This window comes from Symphalangus syndactylus, chromosome 9 (genome assembly GCF_028878055.3).
Source record: "Symphalangus syndactylus isolate Jambi chromosome 9, NHGRI_mSymSyn1-v2.1_pri, whole genome shotgun sequence".
Lineage (NCBI taxonomy): Eukaryota > Metazoa > Chordata > Mammalia > Primates > Hylobatidae > Symphalangus > Symphalangus syndactylus.
The window spans coordinates 44,144,386-44,172,346 of NC_072431.2; the positions used below are offsets into that span (position 1 = coordinate 44,144,386).

General features: G+C 40.0%; 1 protein-coding gene across 3 annotated transcripts in view; it reads right to left on the bottom strand.

Moving 5' to 3' along the window:
* GALNT5 (polypeptide N-acetylgalactosaminyltransferase 5) overlaps positions 1-25,076 on the bottom strand; it is a 59,963-nt gene extending 34,887 nt beyond the window's left edge. For 2 of the 3 annotated variants that reach the window (XM_063609480.1, XM_055292072.2), the window contains exon 1: positions 23,042-25,076. In XM_063609480.1, the coding sequence (XP_063465550.1) occupies positions 23,042-24,495 (1,454 nt within the window). In that variant the 5' untranslated portion in view covers positions 24,496-25,076. The remainder of the gene's footprint in view (positions 1-23,041) is intronic. The other variant, XM_063609479.1, reaches the window with a different exon arrangement.
* Between the last annotated feature and the right edge of the window lie 2,885 nt (positions 25,077-27,961).

Genomic DNA, 27,961 nt, shown 5'->3' on the forward strand with positions numbered 1-27,961 from the left:
CCGTAAGATTACATATAAATGTTATGTAAAACTCATCTAATATATATCTGACACATAGGGGGTACTTAAGAAATGGCAGACAAATCCAGCTATGCTTCATAATTTCAATGGTTTCTTAAATGGTTGTTTATCATAATAATTGACAAAGCCTTAGAAAAACATAAATATCCAATCCTCAGCCCTAGAAAATCAATTTACAAGGTTTGCAGAGGGCTCAAGAATCCATGTCTTAAAATACAAACAAATAAAACAAAACACAAAGAAACCAACCAACCAACAAACAAAAGAATGAGTCACAAATCATTGATTGGTGAGTTTAAGAACTTGAACTCAAGATAAAGTTAATTTATTCTTATTATTTGAGGCTAATATTAAAAAAAAAATTGATGGCTGATAGGAGCATGTCCTAAATGTTCAAGTGACAGAGAATTAAAATAATACATTTTGATTCAGTATCTTCATGTAGTGATCAGGTATCTAATGCTAACTTAAAATATCAGACTATCTAAACTAATATTAGTCTACAAACGATCCATGCATTAGCACTTCTGAATAATATGAGAAGATATTCCTCTCTTCACTTAAGAGCTTTATCAGTTTACTTTGGCTGCCATAACAAATTACTGAAAATTCTGCTTAACAGTTCTTTCCTGAATGTATCTATTTTCTTCACATTTTTACTCTGAACAGAAAGAAGATAGCAGTACGCACCCTCAACATTTTGCTTGGTACTCTCCTCGGCTAAATAGCCGAGTTCATCATTGGCAAGTTCTGCTAATTTTCACATGACTATAGGACACAATTAAGCCAAGCTCACTGCCACTATTTAACATGGATCATTTTTCCTCCATTTCTCAATCATGTGCTCTATATTTCCTTCTAAGCCTGCACCAGAAGTACTTACAATGCTCATATTTTTGCCAACATTCTGCTCAAGATAGCATACATATTTTCAAAGATGATTGATGGAAGCTTTCTTTCTTTCTTTTTTTTTTTTTTTTCTGAAATAGAGTCTTGCTCTGTCACCCAGGCGGGAATGCAATGGTGCAATTTGATAGGAGCTTTCTCTACTGTGCTGCTCACTGCCTTCTGAGCCCTCACCAACAGCATCCTTGATATCTATATTGCTACCAACAGTGACTTCAGGGCATTCTAGGCTTTTTCTATGATGCTTCACAGAATTATTCCAGCCTCTACCTATTAGGGCATTCCTTGGTGTATTAGGCCATTTTTGTGTTGCTATAAAGAAATCCACCTGGCTGGGCACCTGTAATCCCAGCACTCTGGGATTACTCACTTGAGGTCAGGAGTTCAAGACCAGTCTGGCCAACATGGTGAAATCCAGTCTCTACTAAAAATACAAAAATTAGCTAGTCATGGTGACAGGTGCCTGTAATCCCAGCTACCTGGGAGGCTGAGGCAGGGAGAATTGCTTGAACCCTGGAGGTGGAGGTTGTAGTGTGCAGTGAGCTGAGATCGCGCCACTACACTCCAGCCTGGGTGACAGAGTGAGACTCCATCTAAAAAAGAAAGAAAGAAAGAAATACCTGAGGCTAGCTAATTTGTAAAGAAAAGAGGTTTAATTGGCTCATGGTTCTGCAGGCTGTACAGGAAGCATGGCTCTGGCATCTGCTCAGCTCCTGGTGAGGCCTCAGGGAGCTTTTACCCATGGCAGAAGACAAAGTGGGAGCAGGCATGTCACATGACAGAGCAAGCAAGAGACAGTAAGGTGAGGTCTCTGACACTTTTAAACAACCAAATCTTACGTGAACTGAGGGAGTATTCACATATCACCAAGGGGATGGCACTAAGTCATCCATTACAAATCTGCCTCCGTGATCCAGTACCTCCCACCAAGTCTCACCTCTAACATTGGAGGTCACATTTCAAGGAGATTTGAAGGGGACAAACATCAAACCATATCACTTGGCTATTCCTTGGATGATACTTCTGTATTTTTGGGTATTTGTTATAGCAGCACCTCACTCCTTGATACCAAAATTTATATTAGTTTCTTCTGACTGCCATAATAAATTACCACAAACTTGGTAACATATTCTGTCACATTTCTGGGGTCCAGAATTTTAAAACCAAGATGTCAATAAGACCCCAGTCCCTCCACATGTTGTAAGGAACATTCTGTTCCTTGCCTCTTTCAGCTTCTGCTGGCAATCCGTGACTTATTGAATCACTCATATCTCTCTCTCTGTCTTCACATCACTTTCTCCTCTGTGTCTCTGGGTGAAACCTCTGCCTGGCTCTCTCTTATAAAGATACATGTGATTTAGGGCATTTGGGGCCTATCTGGGTAATTCAGGGTAAATGTCTCCTCTCGAGATCCTTCATCACATCTCTTGCTTCAGAAGGTAATATTCACTCTTTTTCCAGGTGAGGTAATAATCACAGGTTCTGAGAATTAGGAAGTAAATATATTTTTGGAGAACCATGTCTTTTAGCCTGACACAAGGGCTTAATGAGTTAAGGCAAGAAATAGGCTGGGTGAGGTAGCTCATGCCTGTAATCCCAGTGCTTTGGGAGGCCAAGGTGGGTGGATCACCTGAATTCAGGAGTTCGAGACCAGCATGACCAACATAGAGGAACCCCATCTCTACTAAAAAATACAAAAAATTAAGGTCTGTTCCAAGATGGCCAAATAGGAACAGCTCTGATCTGCAGCTCCCAGCATGATTGACACAGAAGACGGGTGATTTCTGCATTTCCAACTGAGGTACCTGGTTCATCTCATTGGGAGTGGTTGGACAGTGGGTGCAGCCCACAGAGAGTGAGTCAAAACAGGGTGGGGCATCACCTCACCCAGGAAGCGCAAGGGGTCTGGGGATTTCCCTTTCTTAGCCAAGGGAAGCTGTGATAGATTGTACCTAAAAAAATGGGACACTTCCACCCAAATACTGTGCTTTTTCCACAGTCTCAGCAACTGGCAGACCCGGAGATTCTCTCCTGTGCTTGGCTTGGCAGGTCCCATACCCATGGAGCCTTCTCACTGCTAGCGCAGCAGTCTGAGGTCAAACTGGGAAGTGGCAGCCTGGCTCCGGGAGGGACGTCCACAATTGCTGAGGCTTGAGTAGGTAAACAAAGCAGCCGGGAAGCTCAAACTGGGTGGAGCCCACCACAGCTCATCAAGGCCTACTGCCTCTATAGACTCCACCTCTGTGAGTAGGGCATAGCTGAACAAAAGGCAGCAGACAACTTTTGCAGATTTAAATGTCCCTGTCTGACCACTCTGAAAAGAGCAGTGGTTCTCCCAGCATGGCATTTGAGCTCTGAGAATGGACAGACTGCCTCCTCAAGTGGGTCCCTGACCCCCATGTAGCCTAACTGGGAGACACCTCCCAGTAGGGGCTGACAGACACCTCATATAGGCGGGTGCCCCTCTGGGACGAAGCTTCAGGCAGAGGAAGGATCAGGCAGCAATATTTGCTGTTCTGCAGCCTCTACTGGTGATACCCAGGTAAACAGGGTCTGGAGTGGACCTCCAGCAAACTCCAACAGATCTGCAGCTGAGGGTCCTGACTGTTAGAAGGAAAACTAACAAACAGAAAGGAATAGCATCAACATCAACAAAAAGGACATCTACATTAAAACCCCATCTGTAGGTCACCAACATCAAAGACCAAAGGTAGATAAAACCACAAAGATGGGGAGAAACCAGGGCAGAAAAGCTGAAAATCCTAAAAACCAGACCACCTCTTCTCCTCCAAAGGATTGCAGCTCCTAGCCAGCAACGGAACAAAGCTGGATGGAGAATGACTTTGACAAATTGATAGAAGTAGGCTTCAGAAGGTCGGTAATAACAAACTTCTCTGAGCTAAAGGAGCATGTTTAAACCCATCACAAGGAAGCTAAAAACCTTGAAAAAAGACTAGACAAATGGCTAACTAGAATAAACAGTGTAGAGAAGACCTGAAATGACCTGATGGAGCTGAAAACCATGGCAAGAGAACTTTGTGATGCATGCACAAGCTTCAATAGCTGATTTAATCAAGTGGAAGAAAGGGTATCAGTGATTGAAGATCAAATTAATGAAATGGAGCAAGAAGACAAGTTTAGAGAAAAAAGAGGAAAAAGAAATGAACAAAGGCTCCAGGAAATATGGGACTATGTGAAAAGACCAAATCTATGTTTGATTAGTGTACCTGAAAGTGACGAGGAGAATGGAACCAAGTTGGAAAACACTCTTCAGGATATTATCCAGGAGAACGCCTCCAACCTAGCAAGACAGGCCAACATTCAAATTCAGGAAATACAGAGAACACCACAAAGATACGCCATGAGAAGAGCAACTCCAAGACACATAATTGTCAGATTCACCAAAGTTGAAATGAAGGAAAAAATGTTAAGGACAGCCAGAGAGAAAGGTCGGGTTACCCACAAAGGGAAGCCCATCAGACTAACAGTGGATCTCTCAGCAGAAACTCTACAAGCCAGAAGAGAGTGAGGGCCAGTATTCAACATTCTTAAGGAAAAGAATTTTCAACCCAGAATTTCATATCCAGCCAAACTAAGCTTCATGAGTGAAGGAAAAATAAAATCCTTTACAGACAAGCAAAAGCTAAGAGATTTTGTCACCACCAGGCCTGCCTTACAAGAGCTCCTGAAGGAAGCACTAAAGATGGAAAGAAACAACTGGTACCAGCCACTGCAAAAACAGACCAAATTGTAAAGACCATCGATGCTATGAAGAAACTGCATCAATTAATGGGCAAAATAACCAGCTAACATCATAATGAAATGATCAAATTCAAACATAACAATATTAATCTTAAATGTAAATGGGGTAAATGCCCTAATTAAAAGACACAGACTGGCAAATTGGATAAAGAGTCAAGACCCATCAGTGTGCTGTATTCAGGAGACCCATCTCACGTGCAGAGACACGCATAGGCTCAAAATAAAGGGATGGAGGAGGATCTACCAGGCAAATGGAAGGCAAAGAAAAAAGCAGGTGTTGCAATCTTAGTCTCTGATAAAACAGACTTTAAACCAACAAAGATCAAAAGAGACAAAGAAGGCCATTACATAATGGTAAAGGGATCAGTTGAACATGAAGAGCTAACTATTCTAAATATATATGCACCCAATACAGGAGCACCCAGATTCATAAAGCAAGTTCTTAGAGATCTGCAAAGAGACTTAGACTCCCACACAATAATAATGGGAGACTTTATCACCCCACTATCATTATTAGGCAGATTAATGAGACAGAAGGTTAACAGGGATATCCAGGACTTGAACTCACCAAGCAGACCTAATAGACATCTACAGAACTCTCCATCCCAAATCAACAGAATATACATTCTTCTTAGCACCACATCACATGTATTCTAAAGTTGATCACATAATTGGAAGTAAAGCATTCCTCAGCAAATGTGAAATAACAGAAATCACAACAAACTGTCTCTCAGAACACAGTGCAATCAAATTAGAACTCAGGATTAAGAAATTTACTCAAAACTGCACAACTACCTGGAGACTGAACAACCTGCTCCTGAGTGACTACTGAGTAAATAACGAAATGAAGGCAGAAATAAAGATGTTCTTTGAAACCAATGAGAACAAAGACACAACATACCAGAATCTCTGGGACACATTCAAAGCAGTGTGTAGAGGGAAATTTATAGTACTAAATGCCCACAAGAGAAAGCAGGAAAGATCTAAAATTGACACCCTAACATCACAATTAAAAGAACTAGAGAAGCAAGAGCATACACATTCAAAAGCTAGCAGAAGGCTAGAAATAACTAAAATCAGAGCAGAACTGAAGGAGATAGAGACACAAAAAACCCTTCAAAAAATCAATGAATCCAGGAGCTGGTTTTTTGAAAAGATCAACAAAATTGATAGACCGCTAACAAGACTGATACAAAAGAAAAGAGAGAAGAATCAAATAGACGCAATAAAAAATGATAAAGGTGATATCACCACTGATCCTGCAGAAACACAAACTACCATCAGAGAATACTATAAACACTTCTATGCAAATAAACTAGGAAATCTAGAAGAAATGGATAAATTCCTAGACACATATACCCTCCCAAGACTAAACCAGGAAGAAGTTAAATCCCTGAATAGACCAATAACAGGCTCTGAAATTGAGGCAATTAATAACCTACCAATCAAAAAAAGTCCAGGACCAGATGGATTCAAGCCGAATTCTACCAGAGGTACAAAGAGGAGCTGGTACCATTCCTTCTGAAACTATTCCAATCAACACAAAAAGCAGGAATCCTACCTAACTCATTTTATGAAGCCAGCATCATCCTGATATCAAAACCTGGGAGAGACACAACAAAAAAAAAAAAAAAGGAGAATTTTAGACCAATATCCGTGATGAACATCAATGCAAAAATCCTCAATAAAATACTGGCAAATTGAATCCAGAGGCACATCAAAAAGCTTATGCACCATGATCAAGTTGGTTTCATCCCTGGGATGCAAGGCTAGTTCAACATACACAAATCAATAAATGTAATCCATTGCATAAACAGAACCAACGACAAAAACCACATGATTATCTGAATAGATGCAGAAAAGGCCTTTGACAAAATTCAACAGCCCTTCATGCCAAAAACTCTCAATAAACTAGGCTTTGATGGAACGTATCTCAAAATAATAAGACCTATTTATGACAAACCAACAGCTAATATCATACTGAATGGGCAAAAACTGGAATCATTCCCTTTGAAAACTAGCACAAGACAAGGATGCCCTCTCTCACCACTCCTATTCAACATAGTGTTGGAATGGCCAGGGCAATCTGGCAAGAGAAAGAAATAAAGGGTATTCAATTAGGAAAAGAGGAAGTCAAATTGTCCCTGTTTGCAGATGACATGATTGTATATTTAAAAAACTCCATTGTTTCAGCCCCAAATCTCCTTAAGCTGACCAGCAAATTCAGCAAAGTCTCAGGATACAAAATCAATGTGCAAAAATCACAAGCATTCCTATACATGAATAACAGACAAACAGAAAGCCAAATCATTAGTGAACTCCTACTCACAATTGCAACAATGAGAATAAAATACCTAGGAATCCAACTTACAAGGATGTGAAGGACCTCTTCAAGGAGAAATACAAACCACTGCTCAGTGAAATAAAAGAGGACACAAACAAATCGAAGAACATTCCATGCTCATGGATAGGAAGAATCAATATAGTGAAAATGGCCATACTGCCCAAAGTAATTTATAGATTCAATGCCATCCCCATCAAGCTACCAGTGACTTTCTTCACAGAACTGGAAAAAACTCCTTTAAAGTTCATATGGAACCAAAAAAAGAGCCTGCATCGCCAAGATGATCCTAAGCAAAAAGAACAAAGCTGGAGGCATCACGCTACCTGACTTCAAACTATACTACAAGGCCACAGTAACCAAAACAGCATGATACTGGTACCAAAACAGATATATGGACAAATGGAACAGAACAGAGGCCTCAGAAATAACACCACACATCTACAACCATCTGATCTTCAACAAACCTGACAAAAATAAGAAATGGAGAAAGGATTCCCTATTTAATAAATGGTGCTGGGAAAACTGGCTAGCCATATGTAGAAAGCCGAAACTGGATCCCTTCCTTACACTTTATACAAAAATTAATTTAATATGGATTAAAGACTTAAATGTTAGACCTAAAACCATAAAAACCCTAGAAGTAAATCTAGGCAATACCATTCAGGACATAGGCATGGGCAAGGACTTAATGACTAAAACACCAAAAGCAATGGCAACAAAAGCCAAAACAGACAAATAGGATCTAATTAAACTAAAGAGCTTCTGCACGGCAAAAGAAACTACCATCAGAGTGAACAGGCAACCTACAGAATGGGAGAAAATTTTTGCAATCTGCCCATCTGACAAAGGGCTAATATCCAGAATCTACAAAGAACTCAAACAAATGTACAAGATAAAAAACAACCCCATCAAAAAGTGGGCAAAGGATATCAACAGACACTTCTCAAAAGAAGACATTTATGCAGCCAACAGACACATGAAAAAATATTCATCATCACTGGTCATCAGAGAAATGCAAATCAAAACCACAAGAGATAACATCTCACACCAGTTAGAATGGTAATCATTAAAAAGTCAGGAAACAACAGGTTCTAGAGAGGATGTGGAGAAATAGGAAGGCTTTTACACTGTTGGTGGGACTGTAAACTAGTTCAACCATTGTGGAAGACAGTGTGGCGATTCCTCAGGGATCTAGAACTAGAAATACCATTTGACCCAGCCATCCCATTACTGGGTATATACTCAAAGGATTATAAATCCTGCTACTATAAAGACACATGCACACGTATGTTTATTGTGGCACTATTAATGATTGTAAAGACTTGGAACCAACCTAAATGTCCATCAGTGATAGAATGGATTAAGAAAACATGGCACATATTAACCATGGAATACTATGCAGCCATAAAAATGATGAGTTCATGTCCTTTGTAGGGACATGGATGAAGCTGAAAACCATCATTCTCAGCAAATTATCACAAGGACAGAAACCAAACACCACATGTTCTCACTCATAGGTGGGAATTGAACAATGAGAACACTTGGACACAGGGCAGGGAACATCACACACTGGGGCCTTTTAGGGGGTGAGGGGCTGGAGGAGGGATAGCATTAGGAGAAATGCCTAATGTAAATGATGAGTTGATGGGTGCAGCAAACCAACGTGGCACGTGTATACCTATGTATCAAACCTGCACATTGGGCACACGTACCTTAGAACTTAAAGTATAATAAAAAGAATACAAAAAATTACCCATGCATGGTGGCAGGTACTTGTAATCCTAGCTACCTGGGAGGCTGAGGCAGGAGAATCGATTGAACCTGGGAGGCGGAGGTTGCAGTGAGCTGAGACTGTGCCATTGCACTCCAGCCTGGGCAACAAGAGCAAAATTCTGTCTCAAAAAAAAAAAAAAAAAAGCAAGAAATATGCTGTTTTCAAATAAAAAATTTAAAATGGCTTCCCTATCCCTCAACAAAATGTAGGTTTATTTTGAATTTACAGAATTATTAGTCATGCTGTTTTTTCCTAAATTTCAAGCTTCTTTTAAGTTTTAGGAATTTGCACATTGAAGTCCATGAAAGTGTTAATTGGTGATACCACATTATGAACTATCATATTGAAACTCTATTTTAGAAAAGAAAGATAATTAGAAAAAAAGAAGAAAGAATATAAATTGTGGGATTTCCAAGAAGTACTGAAATATTGGTTTATTTGGTTGCATGATTACCAACAATTCCAACAATTAAAGGACAATTTTGGAACTGGACAAACTTTAAACTCCGAAATGTTTTTCATAAGGCAAAAAAGGTAACATCTCCAAAATAAGATTCTAATTCTCAGAATCTCTTGTGATGACCATTAAAGACCAGAACGATGAGACTAAAGTTTCCCAATGAGAGAACTGGTGGGGCTAGAGCACAATGAACTACAAAGTAAAAGGTAAATGAACAATGAGACACCATTTCATACCAGTTAGAATGGCAGTTATTAAAAAGTCAAAAAACAACAGATGCTGTCAAGGCTGTGGAGAAAAGAGAATGCTTATACACTTCCATACTGTTGGTAAGAATGTAGTTCCTACCAATTAGTTTAGCCACTGTAGAAGGCAGTTTGGAGGTATCTCAAAGAACTTAACACAGAACTACCATTTGAGCAAGCAATCCAATTACTAGGTATATATCCAAATGAAAATAAGGCATTCTACCCAAACAATTCAGCACTATTCACAATAGCAAAGACATGTAATCAACCTAGGTGCCCCTCAGTGGTGGATTGGATAAAGAAAATGTGATACATATATACCATGGAATCCTATGAAGCCATAAAAAAGAACAAAATCATTTTCTTAGCAGCAACATGAATGCAGCTGGAGGACATTATCCTTAGCAAATTAACACAGGACCAGATAACCAAGTATCACATGTTCTCACTTATAAGTGGGAGCTAAGCATTGGGTACTCATAGATATAAAGATGGCAACGATAGACACTGGGGACTACTAGAGAGGGTAAGGAAGGAGAGGTAACTGTTGAAAAACTAACTGTTGGGTACTATGCTCCATACCTGGGTGACAGAATCATTTGTATCCTAAACCTCAGCAGCACACATTATACCCTGTAACAAACTTGCACATGTACTTCCTGAATTCTAAAATGTTGAAATTATTTAAAAAAGGAGTAAAAGGTCAATGAGGGAAAGGATAGTATTTTGCAGACAATTTTGGGATAAAACCTAGAAAAGAAAGAAATAGGAGGGTAGATAGGTAGGATACAAGGAAAATTTGTCATCCCTGTTCTCCCTTCCTCTCTTGAGTAGAAATGGACAGAATCATATTTATGAGCATCAAAGTAGGTACAGATAGAGCTGAGAGTTGAAAAAAAAATCAGTAATTGATAGGATTATCAATGAAGCAAGGTCTCTTTATGTTAACCCACCTTACAGTGGCAGTTGATGCAATTAACAAGTCTAGTTTCCTTTGGCCACTCTCCATTTTTAAATTTTTTGTCCCATGAGACACTATACTCTCCTAGTTTTCACCCATCACTCACTGGCTTTTCACCTTCAGTTTCCTTCTCAGCTTTCCTTTCCTCTTAAGAAACACAAGGTTCTCAGAGCTGGGTCTGGGGCTTTGTTTTCTTCTATGTATGATATGATTGTATAAGCCCATCACACCCACAGTTTTAAGTGTGATATCTTCCTAGTTTATATCCAGGTCAGATTTCCCATCTGAATTGCAGACTTAACTTATATCCAAACAATTTCTGAACATTTCCTCTGCATGTCTCACAGGCATCTCACTCATAATGTGTCTGAAACAGAAACCTTGACTTCACCCCACTCAACCCAACCAGCACCTCTGCATTTCCCTCATAATGGCATTGCCACCCACCTTGCTGCAGAAATAAGGATTCTCATCTAGACTTCACCCTCTTCCTGACCATAAATACAATCAATCCATCAACTTCTATTCTGTGTATTGCCAACAGATATCTCAATTCTAACATCTTTATACCTCCACAGTTGCCTCCCCTAGCTCTTGAGCATCCACTCTCTTTCTCCAGGATTATTGCTGGAGTCTCCTAATGGGACACTACTTCCACAGTTTGTCAGATCAACACCACTCTTCTGTTTAAAATCCTCAGTCAATTTCTATGGGACAAAGTGAAAAGCAAAAAAATCCAAATTCTTTAGTGTATAGGACCCCTGCTCAACTTTCCACTGCCTGTCATTCCACTCCCCCCTCACACACTCCACCTTGGCCTTCTTTCAGCTCCTTGAGGAATGCTACAGCTTTTGTTATTTGCTTAACTTCTAGCATTTTTGCTACCCTTCTCATGTCTTCGTGGCTGGCTGCTTCTGTTCATTTAGTTCCTATCTTAAATATTCCCTTCATAGAGATGCCGTCTCTGACTACCCTTTCAAAATTTTTTTTTTTTTTTTTTTTTTTTTTTTTTGAGACAGAGTCTGGGCTGGAGTGCAGTGGCATGATCACTGCTCACTGTAGGCTCTGCCTCCCGGGTTCACGCCATTCTCCTGCTTCAGCCTCCTGAGTAGCTGGGACTGCAGGCACCTGCCACCACACCTGGCTAATTTTTGTGTATTTTTAGTGGAGACAGGGTTTCACCATATTAGCCAGGATGGTCTCAATCTCCTGACCTTATGATCTGCCCGCCTCAGCCTCCCCAAGTGCTGGGATTATAGGCGTAAGCCACTTCCCCCATGCCTACCCTCTCAAAATTTAGCTATTCTTTTATTATTCCCTATTATTGTGTTTCTGTCACAGCATTCATTTATCAATCTTATTTCCTTATCTTCTGTATCCAAAATTTTCTGAGGGCAAGACAAATCTGCCTTGCTTACTACAGTACCACAAGCTTCCAGCACAGTTACACAATAAATATTTGATAAATATGTATTGAATGCATGAATGGATGGATGGAGATGAGATGGAGCTTAAATTTAAAGCTTAAATAGTGGAAGAAATATTTTCCTTTGAGATAGAAAGTACAAAAAGGTAGTAATGTATACAAATATATTTATGCACATGGGATGAGAAGTTGAAAATATTCATAGCTCATACTGGAGGAAAGGTTATCTGTTAATGTAGTAGGCTAGGGGCTTGAGGAGAATGGAGAATATTTTGGACAGATACTATGGGCAATGGGAGAGAATGCTAGCCAGCTAGCTAGGATTTCAGAGGGGCAGTGAGCACTTTCTTGAAACTGGAGATGCCAAAATTTTATGAAATTTTAGTATATGATTTGCTCCACCAGTGCCTGCCAGCCTGCGTGTAAGAAGAGATAAAGCAAATTGCTGGATTAATATGAGTCTAAGGGACATCAGAGCACATGAGGTAGAAAGAGAGTGGGTAGTGAGGTTTGAGGGGACTGGTATAAGGTGTTTGAATGTTCCGGCATGGGCTCTGGGTCAGGGAAAGAGGAAGTAAAGCTAAGAGGAGTTTAATAGCCTGAGTGAAAGGGAGGGTACAGAAGAAAACAGCTACGGCCTATGACTTCCTCATCTCTAATTTTATAACATAAATTAATGAGAAATTCACATTTCACAGTTAAATTTTTTTTAATGGTATTTGGTGCTGAAAAAAAAATCAAATCAGTTCTAAAAAGAAAGGATCAATTACACAAATTCTGCATAAACCAACAAGCCCAGCTATGAAGTCCTGAGAGTTGCTTTATGGTTAAAATTTGGTTGGTCTTAGAAACATCCAGTGACAAAAGGAATTGTATTAGGAGTTAACTAAGCAGGATCATACAAATGACTCTTCCTATATTTTAAATTAGTAGAGTTTTTGTTCTTTTTAGAAGGAAGTTCTAAAAAGTGCTAGACAGTCTGAAATTGGAGGTAAGAAAAACTCTCAGAAATTTGAGAGATTTGGGGAAGGCACCTCTAATCACCAAATATCTACTCCTCCATTCTCCCAATTGTGTCATGGTGCCTTAATTTCACCATTAGTACTCTACATGGGTAGATCATGAGAGATTCCACTAGATGCTAATATCCCAGCAAATAAGTAGTACCTCTGCCAATTGTTGACAAATATATATCTTAGATGTGTTTAAATAATTACAATGAAGAAATTCTGTGGAAGATTATATGGTACAGATCGTATTAGTGCCTGGTAAAAGCAATATTACAGGATGGGAAAGAGGGACCCAGAAAGAGATGCCTGAGATTTCCAATACAAAGTTTCAGGGTGTGCCTTGATTTGGGGTGACTGACATGTCAAGGCACTCTAACATTTACAGAGGCCTGTTCTCCTGCATTACTAAACAGATTAAACATGTTTCCAGGTATCTAGAAAAACTAGTGTGCTTGTTTTATTCAAAGGAACAGTGGGAAACCCCCGCAAAGCTTTCAGCATTTTAAACTCTTACTCTAGTCTTTCATACTGGAAGAAAAGTTACTTGCTAATGTAATAGGGTAGGGGCTTGAGGAGAATGGAGAATATTCTGGACAGACACTATGTCATCTAGTTGGCATAGGTTGTAAAAACCATTTCAAGTTATCCTACACCAACCTAATTCAAGCAAGTTTCCTTTGTTTCAATTTTTCCTTAATTTCTGCCTATATCGTGGGAGGAGGAATTGCTGCTAAAGTCTAATTTGAATGCCAGATATTTCTAGGTTTGTAACTTTTTTGAGGCTAAGAAATCACATTTGTATTCTATATGCCTATTTATTATACAAATTAGGTATTTAGAGTCTACTGGTCCCAGATTAAAAAATTAATCCAATCTGTTTTTGTCTGGGGGGAATCTAGGCTTAGATTACTGTAGCCAATTCCAGTTCTAAAAACAAATGGGGCCTCTAATGTGGGGAGTTTCACTATCCTGCACTTAGCTGACATACTACTGTGGTGGACAGAAAGACTCTGGACTTGAGAAAGATGACGAGGGACTAAGTTTTTAGTTCATTCTAGCATTTATTGGCCCTATGGCCATGGGCAATTCAGTTAGGCCCCTAGAACCTTAGTTTCCTCACTTTTAGGATGAAGATTACAATGCCTTCATCACAGAACGGTGGTGAAGATTTGATGAGATAATGGATGTAAAAATATTTTGTGAGCTTCATGCTGAAAAACTCATGTGAGAACCTATGATTACCCATAATGCAAATACACACATTTTGACGGAGCACACTGCCCTTTTCTGAGGCAGTCCTTTAATCTGAATCTATCAAGTGCTCAACCATTTATCGAGAGACCCAGAAAGTGATGCATCCCACCCTCCTGGCTTCTGTGTGCTGAATGCTGAGCCACTAACCTGATTTGAATGTAGCCTATCAAATAGAGAAGGTTTTAAATCATAAGATTGAGAGAATGATAACATTCTCTCATTTCTATGAATTTTTCATTTTATTCCGAGACTGTCAAGATGTACTATGTGGGTCAAGTCTCAGGCTTCACAGGTTTGAACAGAAGGTCAAGGAGAATATTTTCTTAACTTCTATTTGCAATTCAACTACTGCCTTGATGTGAGCCTTCAGGGGCCTTCACTCCCCAAGCACTGGTGTCTCAGGAACATCAGGAGGAGAATTGAGCACACAGCTGAAGAGCTCTGCCTGGGATTGTATTCTTTTCTCCCAGACCTTAGAATTGTTGGGGCTGCTTTCCCTCTCACTGATAAGAAGGTACAGTGATATAAAAACTGTATTTTCATGTTTTGTTCTTCCTAGGGTAGACTATCCGTGACATTCAGTCAAAATCACCTGGCTACTGATTCAGAAAACTTAAGTCACACTCATCACTTCTACTCCAAAGTTCTTAGCCAACTGTGGCTGTGGTTGCCGTGGTAAATGTAAAGTCATCAAAGTGACAGGACTCAGAAATATAAGCCACCAGCATCAACATTCACCACTTCAACAATAGTCTATTTTGAGCAGGAAGCTGTCCCAGTGAAATTGGGACGGCAGGGAGAAGAGGAGGAGGTGGTGTGATGTGGCAGAAATAGTACTAGGTGGGGATGTTCTGTCTTTCCTGCTGTGTATGACCTTGGGCAAATCATTTTTCTCCTGGAAACTTCTCTGTAACATAAAGGACTAGATTAGATAACTTTCAAATCTTCACCTAGTATTAACATTCTGTGGTTTTCTACGCAACTTTAGCATTTACCTGTAAGTGCTTTCCTATGGGTCATAAGTCCCCTGAGAAAAGGCAAATTAAATTGTTATTTCTGTGGTCTTAAATCATTTAATGGTTTCCCACTGACCCTTAGAAGAACCTGAAGGTCCTGAGTGATCTGGACTCTACTTACTTCTATGGCCTCATTTACGTCCTCATTGCTCTCCTGCAACCCGTGTCAGATTTCCCTCAGTTTCTCCATGGATCATCCTTTTTACTGCTTTCTCCATTTCTCTGACTCTCTATTCTTTCAGGTTGCAGCTCAAATATTTCTGTTCTCTCCCAGGACAGGTTTAGCTTTTTATCTCCTTTTTCCCAATAGTCCCCTGTGTTTCGGCATAACATTTTGCTGTACATGCCTTGAAGTCAATGACCATGCTCTGATGCCATACTTTGCAGTAGCAGCCCAGAGAGATTTGTTCACTGCAGGGCTGTGGTTATGGCCCAGTTTTAAAGAATCACCTTTGCTTAGTGCTGTATAGGAAATGCCTTTCTATAATTTTTTTCTCTGATGAGGTACCTGTCATGCAAACTTAATTCCCCTCATGCATCTCTTACCCATGTATAAGGAAGAGAGGTGTTTTAATTTCTGCCAATGTCATATGACTATAAGGAAACAAAGGAAGGAGGAGCTGTCACCTGTGGAAAGAACACTAGAATTAAAAATTGGGAAATTTTCTTTTGAATCCCAAATTTGCTATTAGCTTGCTGGGACAATGGATAAATCATTTATTCTTTTATAGTCTCACTCTTCTCAACTGTAAAACATATGAAAGTAAATATCTCATAGTGTTGCTGTGAGGATTGCTTAGATACAAACACACGCACATAAGTCTACATGCATACATACATGCATACACACACATCACTGACTGAAACAAAACTAAGCATTTTCTTTGTGTGTGAAGCTGAGCAATTGAGGGATTCACCTTTATGCACAGGGCCTTGGCAAGCTAAGGAGACATGCAGGTGATGATGGTCACTACGTGGGGAGAGTTGCTGGAGGTGGAGAGGGAACCAGACTGGTGCAGTGGAATTATTACTGAGTGAGGAAGAGTCAGAAAACTAGAGGTTGGGTCCCAACATTGGCACTTGTGAGCTGTGAGGCCTTGGGCAAATTATTTTACCATTTGCTCTTTTTTCCCCCCCCCTCATCTGTTAATAAAGAGTGGTAACACTTTGCTAATCTGGCATGGCCACAAGGATCAGATGAAATAATATGCCTGAAGGATGAAAGGCCTCAACTGCCTGGCATGGTGCACCGCTCCTGATTGATAGGCAATGAGCAAATATCACGTGCAATGAAATGAACTGCCACTGTCTGAAATATCTGCTATTATCTGAAACGTCAGCTTCATCTGTAAGTCTCAGTTTTTCTACAGGTAAAGCTGGGATGATGATAGTATCTACCCTGAGGAATTGTTTTAAGGATTAAATGAGAAGGGAAGTTGTGAAGGCCTTTGTAAACACTGTTTCCTCATATTGCTGCTTCTCACACATGTCCATATTATCAACATTTTAGAAGCAAGGCCAATTGAGAAGGTACTTGAGTTTGGTATAATATAGCTGTTTTTCCAGGAGACTCTAAAAAGCTCCTTTCATTTCGAAAGCCAACAGCAAAATACAGCTTCTAAACATTGCTATTTTCCCTGAATTTTCTGAAACTTGAGCAAAAAATTGTTTCTCTCTTGAGAGGCTCTGTTCTGACTGGATCAGCCAGAAAAGCCCAATAGGAAGTTATTTTCAGGGCCAAGAGTACCAGAGCAATATTACAGCAAAAGTTTGATATATTATGCTGATGGTTAAATTGGGCCTTGTGTTCAGTATATGAAAAAGTATACTTCTTTCAAATTCCTGCATTTACTAACTACTCTCTCCCAGGAGTGTTTCTAGGGCTTTCCCAGTATTTAGGAGGAAAAGTCAGGAATTCGCTTTAACATTTCTCAGTTTTCTATTAATTAGGCGCTGTTTAGCTGTTTTCTTCTTAAAAACTAGTAGCAGAATTTGAACTAGTAGCAGAATTGTGCTTTCCATTCTTCTCCTCTGATCTTTGTTGTCTTTGTTATTCCCTTTGTTATAAGGACAGTGGGATAAATAAAAGTATTCAAAGGCCCAGTTCATTGTCCCTTGGCCATATTTCACCTTCATTTTGTTACGGTCTAGTCTGAACCCTTTTAACAAGTTTTCCTTTTTATTTCCTGCTCTCCTACATGACTTTTGAGTGAAAATGAGTACCGTGCTCTAACACACAAACACACGCATATGCTCACAAATGCACGCACATGCACACACAAATGAACACATACACACTATTCAAAAGGCACTACTGCATTGCTTTTACCCATAGAGGTAAAAGCAGGAAGTAAATCCTTTTGAATTCATCTCATGAGGTTTTTTTTTTTTCCTGCCTCCAATTAGTTTCTCAAGGAGATCTCATAGCTTCTCCAATCAATTTCAATTAATATTCTCCAATCACTATTAGTCACAAAATCATGTTCATTTCATCAGTTAAGATTTGTATCCCATGTAAAAATTAAAAATTTAAATTTAATTTAACTTTAAAGTTTCTTTTTTTCTCTCAGCCTGATAAACTTTTAGAAGTTCAAACTTTGGGAGGATACCTGATCACTTTATTTTCTCTCTTCTGTCTCCTCCCCCTCCTCCTCTTCCTCCTCCAGTAACTCATTAGTTATAGTTTTTGACCCTACTAGGATCAAAATTAAGGTTCCACAAAGTTTTTCTTTCCCCTCAGTAATTTAGATTGGTTTGTGGCAAATGCATGGTGCTATCTTTTGCTTTCAAATGTGCCAAAAAAAAAAACCTTTCTTTAGCTGTGTAGGAAGGAATCAAATTATTGGTTGACAGTCCTGGCTCTGGGCTAAGAGAATAAAGACCCATTTTAATTGCTTTATTGAGGGGCTTGCCAGAGTTTTGTAGGGAAAGCAAAGCATTAAATTAAGCAATTGAGTAATGTTATGAGGACACAGCAGTGGTAGACAAGCACGCCAGAATTCTTATTGTACTTTAAAAACTAAATGCTGGCAGCAAAAATTCCTTTGAGTCATTTTTCTCTAAATTCAGATTCAGGAAGTGCACTCTTAAAATAAGTTCATTTTTGGAGTTCCATCTTAACTATAGCTTCAGGCCAAAAGACAGACTTCTCCAAGTAGAACTGCCCTGCATAGGATCACATTTTAGCAAAACCTGTGTGTACGTGTGTGTGTGTGTGTGTGTGTGTATGTGTGTTGATTGTTGCTGACAGAAACAAACTTCAATCATTAGGAGCAAGAACTGAAAGGATTAGCTTTTAATTAAAAAAAGATTAAATATGGAACTTTAACTGTCAAAAAAGCATTTTATTTCAAGCAAATTTTGTAGGCAAAATTTCTAGGCAACAATGAAGTTGTATTTTACATACTGACGTAAAACATTCTTGTAAATAAAATAGGCTTTCCTCTCTTGAAAGCCAAAACATTAAAATTAAGAACCAAAACAATAACAAAAATATAAAATAAGGAATAAACACAAATTAATGAATAGATTATAGTGTTAAACAGAATGTATTTGCCTTAAATCAGATTTTAATATATTCTATATATTCATAATGAAAAATTAAGAAGTCATTATTAATTTATAAACAGACTTACTGTAGGTTTCATTTGAATTGCTACCTTTTGATTATTTTTAAAGTAGTATCAATTTCCAAAAATCATTTCAGAGAAACAAATTCAGAGAAACAAATTTTAAATTCATACTGTGTAAACGTGTTGCTTCTGAATGTACAGCACTGAGAGTGCTAAAGGAGTACAAAAGACAGAGTTTCCTTCAGAAGCTTATAATTTCACTAAGAAGGAAAAACAGACATTCAAGGATTCAGTTAATGAAGAACACACAATGAAGAGTGTTTCAGTAACTAGGATGCCTATGTACACTAAGAGTAATTGCAATTTAGAGGTCACAGCTACCTCATGGTCCAGGTGGAAGGAAGCCACAGTTGGATTCTGAGCAATGTTGAATTAGAATGTGTGCAAGAGAATGGTGAGGATGGAGGGAGGCTGTGAGAAGGGACCAGTGAATGAAAACCTCAGTGGATGGTTACAACCGTAAAGGGTGGAGAAGAGCAAAGAGATTAGATTTTCTTATGCTAAGGGCCCAGCTTGGAGAAAATGTCATGTACAGGGTGCTATTGCTATACCACAAAGGGGAGAAACATGGGCAGACAGAAAAGGACAGTGTGAGTAACCCTGAGAACAGAAAGGAGTTCTCGTGCTTTAGAAAAGAGGTATGGGCCAGGTGTGGTGGCTCACGCCTGTAAGCCCAGCACTTTGGGAGGCCAAGGCGGGCGGATCATGAGGTCAGGAGATCGAGACCATCCTGGCTAACGCGGTGAACCCTCGTCTCTACTAAAAATACAAAAAATTAGCTGGGCATGGTGGCAGGTGCCTATAGTCCCAGCTACTCGGGAGGCTGAGGCAGGAGAATGGTGTGAACCCAGGAGGCGGAGCTTGCAGTGAGCAGAGATAGCACCACTGCACTCCAGCCTGGGTGACAGAGCGAGACTCCCTCTCAAAAAAAAAAAAAAAAAAGAAAAAGAGGTGTGAAATCGGATCTTAACATTTTAGCAATGGTCCTTTGGGACTCCAGAGAAAAGAGAAAAAGGAGGTTTGGAAAAGAGAATCTGATTTTAGAATTGGAGTAAGAGAAGTTGTCCTAGAAATCCCTGCCTGTTTCCTCTACGTTTTTGTTGTTGTTGTTGTTGTTGTTTTCTGAGACAAGGTCTTATTTTGTCACCCAGGCTAGTGGCACAATCTCGGTTCACTGCAACCTTGACCTCTCAGGCTCAAGTGATCCTCCCACCTCAGCCTCCTGAGTGGCTGAGACTACAGGCATGCACCACCACCCTTGGGTAATTTTTAAATTTTTTGTAATGATGAGGTCTCACTATATTGCCCAGGCTGATCTCAAACTCCTGGGCTCAAGGGATCCTCTAACCATGGCCTCCCAAAGTGCTGAGATTACAGGCTTGAGCCACCATGCCTGTCCTCTACTTCTTAATGGTAACCTCACCCTAGCACATCAGCTAATTCATCTTTAAGATGATGTTAACTACCGACTAGTTATTATCTTCACTGGGGGAAGTTGAATTTAAATGATTATACCAAATCTGTGTGGTTTTTTTTTTTTTTTTTTTTTACATTTTTTGGTTCATTCTGTATCAATGAGCAGTTGTGATATGCCAGTTATGTGTGAATTCATCTGTAACAGTGGATTTTGGGGAAATGAATAGGTCAATAAGGAAGATATTCTCCAAAACTCTTAAAATTTAAAGGTTGCAGTAGGATGCTACTCCAGCTAATTTTAAGCTAGCCCTCCTGTGTTCTTATAGTTATTTATCTCTCTCTCTCTTTCACACACACGTACTCATTTTCTTATTCTATTTTATAACAATTTCCCCTAATGCTGACTTTGAAAACTTATTATCTTAAAAAATCTTATTGCGTGCATTCCTGTAAGCAGCTACCTCAAACACTTTTTGAGCAGGGCTGAAAACAAATAAAGCCAAAGTAAAAAAAAAAAAAAAAAAGAAAAAACAAAAAACACTCCAAATCTTGCCAACCTGATGAATCAAATGTTTTTTGATCGTATTTTCTTTAACCTTTATCTACATGAATACATAATTTACACATATTTATAGTCAAGGTGTTTGGGTAAAAGAACAAAAAATGATTTATCCTCTTTCAAAGAAGAGGGCTACAAAAGGACTGGAAAATACTTTGGGAGGCCCCAGGTCCAGGATCCCTGGTGGTAGACCCCTGAGTGGAGCATAGCATCCACCAGGCAGCTTGAGACACACCTATATTTAGCCAAGGTGGGTTATGTGATAAGAGGGAGGAGGCCTGGCCACATGCTCTCTGACTCATCCTTTCAAGCACACGTGTCAGTTTTTCCTACAGTTGGGACAACCCCCTTCAGAAGACAGAGCCTGACTGTAACCTTCCTGGGCTGCAATGCTCAACTTCTACAGACCAAAGTATAGAAACTAAGAAGCACTGGGAGTCCCCGAGCCTTCAATGAGCCACACTAGTGATAACATCGTTATTACTTGCTTTGAGCACCCCCACCCCCGCCATGCACGTGCCTTTTCTCTGGTTTGGAACTGGAGCTTGTGCTTCTGTGCAGTGTCTATTCCTCCCCAGACTCCCTAGCAGCCTGCCGGGTCAATAAGGACATGTTAAAATGAAACTGCTTTAACAGCTACTTCATTTCCTTGCACTCTGTGTTCAAAGCTAGCATGTGTAATCCTGTGATACACAGGACTTTAGACAAGAGCTGGGCCAACATAATTTTTAGGATCCTTTTTGAGGGGAGATTGGCAAGAGATGGAAGAGAGTGCAGAATAATTTTGAGCATGAATTTTAATCATTTCTCCACAATGACTAGCTTTGTGACCACAGGCAATCTAGCATCCCAGGGCCTCAGTTTCCTCATCTTTGAGTATGTCTGCATTCTCCTCAAGGCTGTGATTAACACCAGGGTGAGAAGCATGAATGGCACAGTGCTTGGTATAAGCAGTGCATGGCTGATAGCTGTTTGCTGATGGCTAAGAGATGGAAAACGACCTGGTTGTAGCCGACATCACAATGAAGAGACTCTTCTTTCTAATATGGATAAAGCTTTCCCTGTATCTGCCTTCCTCCTAGTAACACTGACTAAAATGTAATGCTGACTACCTAGATCACAAAGAAGAATTTTCTACAGAAGCCAAACAAGGCCATTGTTTACATGCCACATGTGCTAAGTCTCAATCTTGACATTCCCCAATCCAACTTCCTGGCAAATATTGTTTGACTTAGGGAACTGAGTTAACAGATATTGAACATATGGCTGTTGAGTACCTTCACTTATCAGTGGGCCAAGAAAAAAAATGCCAGGAACCCAATTATATTTGAATCAGATTAAATATCTATGCTTTGATCCACGTCTGGTGATATAGGAATTTAACTTTTTGAAGGACTGGTTCCTGAAGGCCCATTGGGCAGCTTTAGAACTGCATTACCTTGAGAAAGTGTTGTAACTTCTGAGTGTCCTTGCCAGCTTGTTAATTTGAACCGTAATGCCTGCCTCCTCCTTTCCAGGGCTTGTATGGAGTTCATCTATGTGTATGCAGGCTCTTTGTAAATAGTGAATGTCTACAAATGTAAGTGATTATTATTATGCTTTTTATACCTCCTGTAGGTGTTTGCTGGTCATGGACTTATTGACTTTTTCCAACATAATTATTCCTATGTAACTGATCTCCTGAAATGTCTACCATCTCCACCTATAAAGGACATTAAATTTTAGGGAGTAAAGTCACTTCTTCTCTTGCTATCCTGGTTATCATTACTTATGATTAGGCAGAATTCTGCTGGCTAAGATATGATTCCAGGGAGGCCTAGAAGAATCCTTCTGTGTGCTTCTTTCCCAAATATATTCCTGACAAACTTGCTAATAATGAAAAGTTCCAAAACTGGGAATTCACTTCATTGTCACTATTCTAATGGAATTACACTTTAAGCTCTACCATTTATATACACGTTATTATGAACTGAGTTCATCTAATCATTTTAATAGGTTTTCGTCAGAGGGAAGGAAATTGAACATGAGCTAATGGTGGGGACCAAAGTCTCAGAGAACGAGAACTCTGCAACTGCTAATAAGAGAATTTTTCTCTGTGTAGCTGGTGAAATATTTGAATGATATCCAATGATTAATGTTTCTTTAATTCTCTAGGTGACCAAAAATCACACAAAATTATCTAGCAATAAATCCTCTCTACATAAGAGCCAAAGCACTTGGGGTTGAGGAAAGAGAAGAGAAATAGGTCTTACCCAGCAGGTCTGGTGTCTTCAATGGCTCTATCCACTGGGATCAAATCGCTAAGGTAGACATTGAAGTTTCCTTCTTTCCATCTTCTTTCTGCCTCCTTCTCCTTTCCATGGGGGACAACTACAGGACGCCCAAACTGCCCTGGAGCTTTGGGGTCCCTTGGAGAAAGTGTCACATCAATTCTTAACACCTGGTGCATTCCACTGTCTTCAGGTAAAAGGGCTTTTATATGACTCTGGTTGTATTTTGTAGGGGGGGCTTTGGCAGTTATGTTGATTTTTGCTGGCTCTAGCCCTCCAGTTAAAGCATAGTTAGTTTGGGACAGTGGTACTCTATGTGGAGCAAGTGAAGAGAAAGACATCTCACTTCTACTCCTGGAAATGTGTTCACCTTGGCTTTTACCCAATACTTTAGGAAATATTGTTTTGGTTTTAGAATTAGAGACCTCTTCGGGGTCTGCCTTTTGCTCTTCCTCTTTGGTTATGATCACAACATGGCTTTCAGAGAAATTGAGTTTCTTCCCATGAGCCCCTCTAGCTTCATCATCCTTTGACAAACTTCCCAAAGATATCTCATTAATAGATTGCTTCCTTAAGCGATTTGAATTGACAATGAACTTAGGAAAAGGAAGACTCGTATTGGCTTTGTGTTTATTTGCATTGACTTCTTTGCTCTGAGTCTTAGTTTTGTTTAAGGCCATGGCTTCCCCAGACTTTGGCACTGCTGTGCTGGCAGGGTGTGCCCTCTCTTTTGCTAGTACCTGGGATCGCTGCTTTGGTCTGTCAGTACTAAGACTGATGGTCACATTCAAGTCCCTTTCAGCTGCTGGTTTTGATGTGTCACTGCTGGGACTATGACTCTTCAGGGGCTCCTGTTTTAAACTGACACGTCCCGTGTGTACTGATATTTTGACTACCTGAGTTCCTTTTGCTGCTATGAATGAGGTCTTTGGAGCCCCCTGAGCTGTCGTTTGCTTTGGTGTCCCTTGGTGAGAGGAGGCTTCAGGTTTGGTGCCTCTCCCGTCTGTCTTCTGCTTGTTAGGAGTCACAGGGAGGGTCTGCAGATGTGCAGGATGCCACAACGGCACAACCTTGCCCCTTCCCAGGGCATTCTGCATTTTTCTTTCCCTCTGGGTTTGGTCCAAGTCCACCTCAACCTTGAGCACACTCTCCTCAGTTTTTCTATCATTCTCTTTGCCCCAAGCCCCTTTCCCATGTCCCTTTAGGGGAGGTTTCATCTCTTTTATGCTGCTGTAAAAAATTTTCCCTTGGTCTGGCTGAACTCTGAATCCTATCCGCTCCCTCCTCACAATGTCTTCCTTGATGACCCGAGTGTTGATTTCACTGAATGAGAGGCGGAGAGCTGCCATGTCAAAGAGCAGCCAGATGACAGAAGCTACGAAGATAAATGCCAAGACTCGCCCACTTCCTCGGAAAAACTTTCGGATCCTGTTCATGGTACAAAGCTTTGCCTAGCAGCCTGCCCTCCCTTAGCCTGCTTACCTTGAGTGGAGAGGGAGCTGAAGTAGCAACAGCAACAGCAGCAGCAGCAGAGTTGCCAGAAAGTGACCCCCTCCCCTGAACACAGCAGGAAGCAGCAGTCAAGGGGAAAGCTCAGTTCCTACCGCTTGTCAGTCTCTGCCTGCGTGGCATTTCATAGCAGAGCATCTGTGCCTGCTTGGCTGGCCTTGGCTAAGTTCTGGTAAACACTGGCCTTAGGTCACTCCAGGAGCAGTTGATTCCAGCCACCGAACAGTTCAACATATCACTTGTCTTGTCTCCGGGAGCCCATGTCCACCTTCCTACAAGCCCAAGAAAAGGTGGGGGCCAGATTGAGACTGCTGTTGCTCTCCTCCCCGTTCTCCGTCTGCACGCTGTAACTCAACACCACTTCTCATAAGGAAAACATTTCATGCCATTACCCAGAAAACTTCATTCAGCTCTCACCTTCTGTGTTATGTGAGAGCATGTGTGTTTAAACGGCAATTAAAGAGGAAAAAAAGCTATCTAACTTGGAGGGCATGTGTTCCTGGTTTGTAACCCCACCTACCCTACTCCTGCTCATTAACCCTGTTATACCCAGGTGCCAATGCTCTGCCTGAGGAATTTATCACTGAAGTTAACATTTCAGCTTTAAGACATAACAGCTTAAAGAAGGGGCCTGGTATATCCTCACTTCCAGAGATGTATATGTTTAGTTATTTAGGTCATTCATTCAGGGGGTTTCAATGTATTTCTTTGTAAGCCAACTATTTTTTTTCACTAATCCATCTGTTTTTATTATTACATTTGATTAAAAATAAACTTAATTTGTCATATTGCTGTGAAAGTTTCTAAACACTTTGTTATGGTCTGAATGTTTATGTCCACCCAAAATTCATATGTTGAAACCTAATCATAGATGTGATAGTATTAGGAGGTAGGGCTTTTGAAGGTGATTTCATTATAAGGATAGAGCTCTCATGAATGGGATCAGCACCCTTACAGAAGAGGCCCTATTGCCTTGCCACTCCACAAAGTGAGGACATAACGAGAAGGTGCCATCTATGAACAAGGAAATGGGCCTTCACCAGTCAACAAATCTGCTGGTGCCTTGATTTCTGACTTCCCAGTCTCCAGAACTGTGAGAAATAAATTTCTGTTGTTTATGAGTCACTTAGTCTATGTTATTTTTCTATAGTAGCCTGAACAGATTAAGACACACTTACTGTCAGTTTCAGTACTTATCTCGTCATAAACCAGCAAGAAACAGTTTGAGGACCACACCAGGACTTGGACCAGATTTGGAGTGATGCTGGTTGACTGGTAGGGTAGTGGTTCCCCCACAGGCTTTTCATTAGAACCACTTGAAAGAAGATCCCCAAACCTCTGGTCAATTGATGAGAGAGGAGGTGGAGATGACAGTTGGGCTGATATTGTATTAAATATATATATATATATATATATATATATATATATATATATATATATTTTTTTTTTTTTTTTTTTACAAAGCTTCCCAGGTCTTTCAAATGTGCAGCTAAAGTTGAGAAACACTGGTCTAGAAAAAAATGTCTCAATTTTTTTTTTGTTTGGTTTTTGAACATTGCCTATGAGACATTTAATTTTAGGTGTCTACTTGACTGGGCTAAGGAATACCCAGAGAACCAGTAAAGCATTATTTTTAGGTATATCTGTGAGAGTGTTTCCAGAAGAGATTGGCATTTGACTCAGTGTACTGAGTGGGGAGGAGATGCCCTCACCCAATGTGGGCAGGTACCACTAATTGAGGGCCCAGATAGAAAAAAAAAAGGCAGAGGAAAGGTGGTTTCTCTCTCTCTTAGTGGGCTGGGACATCTTTCTTCTTCTGCCTTTGGACTAGAACTTTAGATTCTCTGGCTTTGGCCTCTGGGGCTTGTACCAGTCTGCCCCCACAACCTCCACATCCCCCACTAGGTTCTCAGGCCTTTGGCCTCAGACTGAGAGTGATGTTATTGGCTTCCCTGGTTCTCAGGCCTTTGGACTTGGAATGTGCCATGTTACTGGCTTTCCGGGTTCTCCAGCTTGCAGGTGGCCTGGCCTGAGGTTTCTCAGCCTCCATAACCACAGGAGCCAATTCCTCTAATAAACTGCCGCTCATTTATCTATCTCTATGAATCCTACTGGTTCTTTCTCCGAAAAATCCTGGCCAATACAGTCTACAACTTGTGTGACATTCCTTCCCTGACAAATAAAGTACAGTCTAATAAAATCTATGCATTCCCATAACAACTAAATCAGAATATACATTTTGACATTGCCAGTTGTAAAGATTGTCCATAGAGTTTGAGAAGCACTTCTCAGGACCACTGTCCTTCTCTCTGAGGAACTGAGTGATTTGTGGACACCACTGCCGTTCATTACTCTAGTGTGGGGAGGGTCTACCTTCCATGCTTTGAGGTAAACTTATGTTCCCAATGACTTGGGAGGGGAAGGAGAGATTCCAAATTCATGTCTGTCTGTCTATCTATCTATCTATCTATCTATCTATCTATCTATCTATCTATCTATCTCAAGCACTTTGCTAAGTTCCTTCCATTGACTATCTCACTCAATCCTCACAAGAATCTAATGGGGAGGAGAAAATTACAATATGTATTTTGTAGTCAGCAAATGAAACCTTAGAGAGGTAAAGCAACTTCCAGTAGATATTGGAGGAGTTGGTTCTTAAATACACGACTGTAGTCCCTGTGCTTCAATATCACACAATATTGCTCTCTAGCTGTATGATCTTGCAGGCTAGTTAATTTTATGTGGTTACTGAGCAATAAAAAAAAATTCTGCTTTGCAGATTAATGTGAAAATATTTTAAAATGGTTTAAGTTATTGTTATATTGAAAGTACTCTTTAACTGTTAGCCATTCATATTGTTGCTAATACTTTGCTGTATAATAGGAGTGTCGGGTGCATGTGGGAGGCAATGATGTACCAGCTCTTCCCCAAAAAACAAGTAGAAAACTAGTGACTAACATGATTCTGGCAATGGGGAAGAAACAAATCTGAGTATTTTATTTTATTCTTGCCATTCTTATTTCCTCTAATTATAGATTTAACAAGACCATTGTTCACTGAGAACTCCCTACATGCCCAAAACATGAAGTAGGTGACATTGTCTCTGCACCTAACAACCTTAAAACTCCCCTCAGTAGAATGCCACCAGCAAGAAACATAGCACACATCTTTAGCATCCACATTCCAAAATAAAGTGAGAATTTTTTTTAGCATCATGGATAAATGGTTTGCATTACAATATTGTTTTAAACATGAAAATAGAATGCTTTAAAATTATTTTACTCTGCATGATTCAATCTTGTCCAGCCACCATCCCACCCCAAATGGTAGTTGGAATTACTCAAATGTCTTTTAGGAAAGTCAACACTTGTTAAATTCTATGCTTGGCAGTTT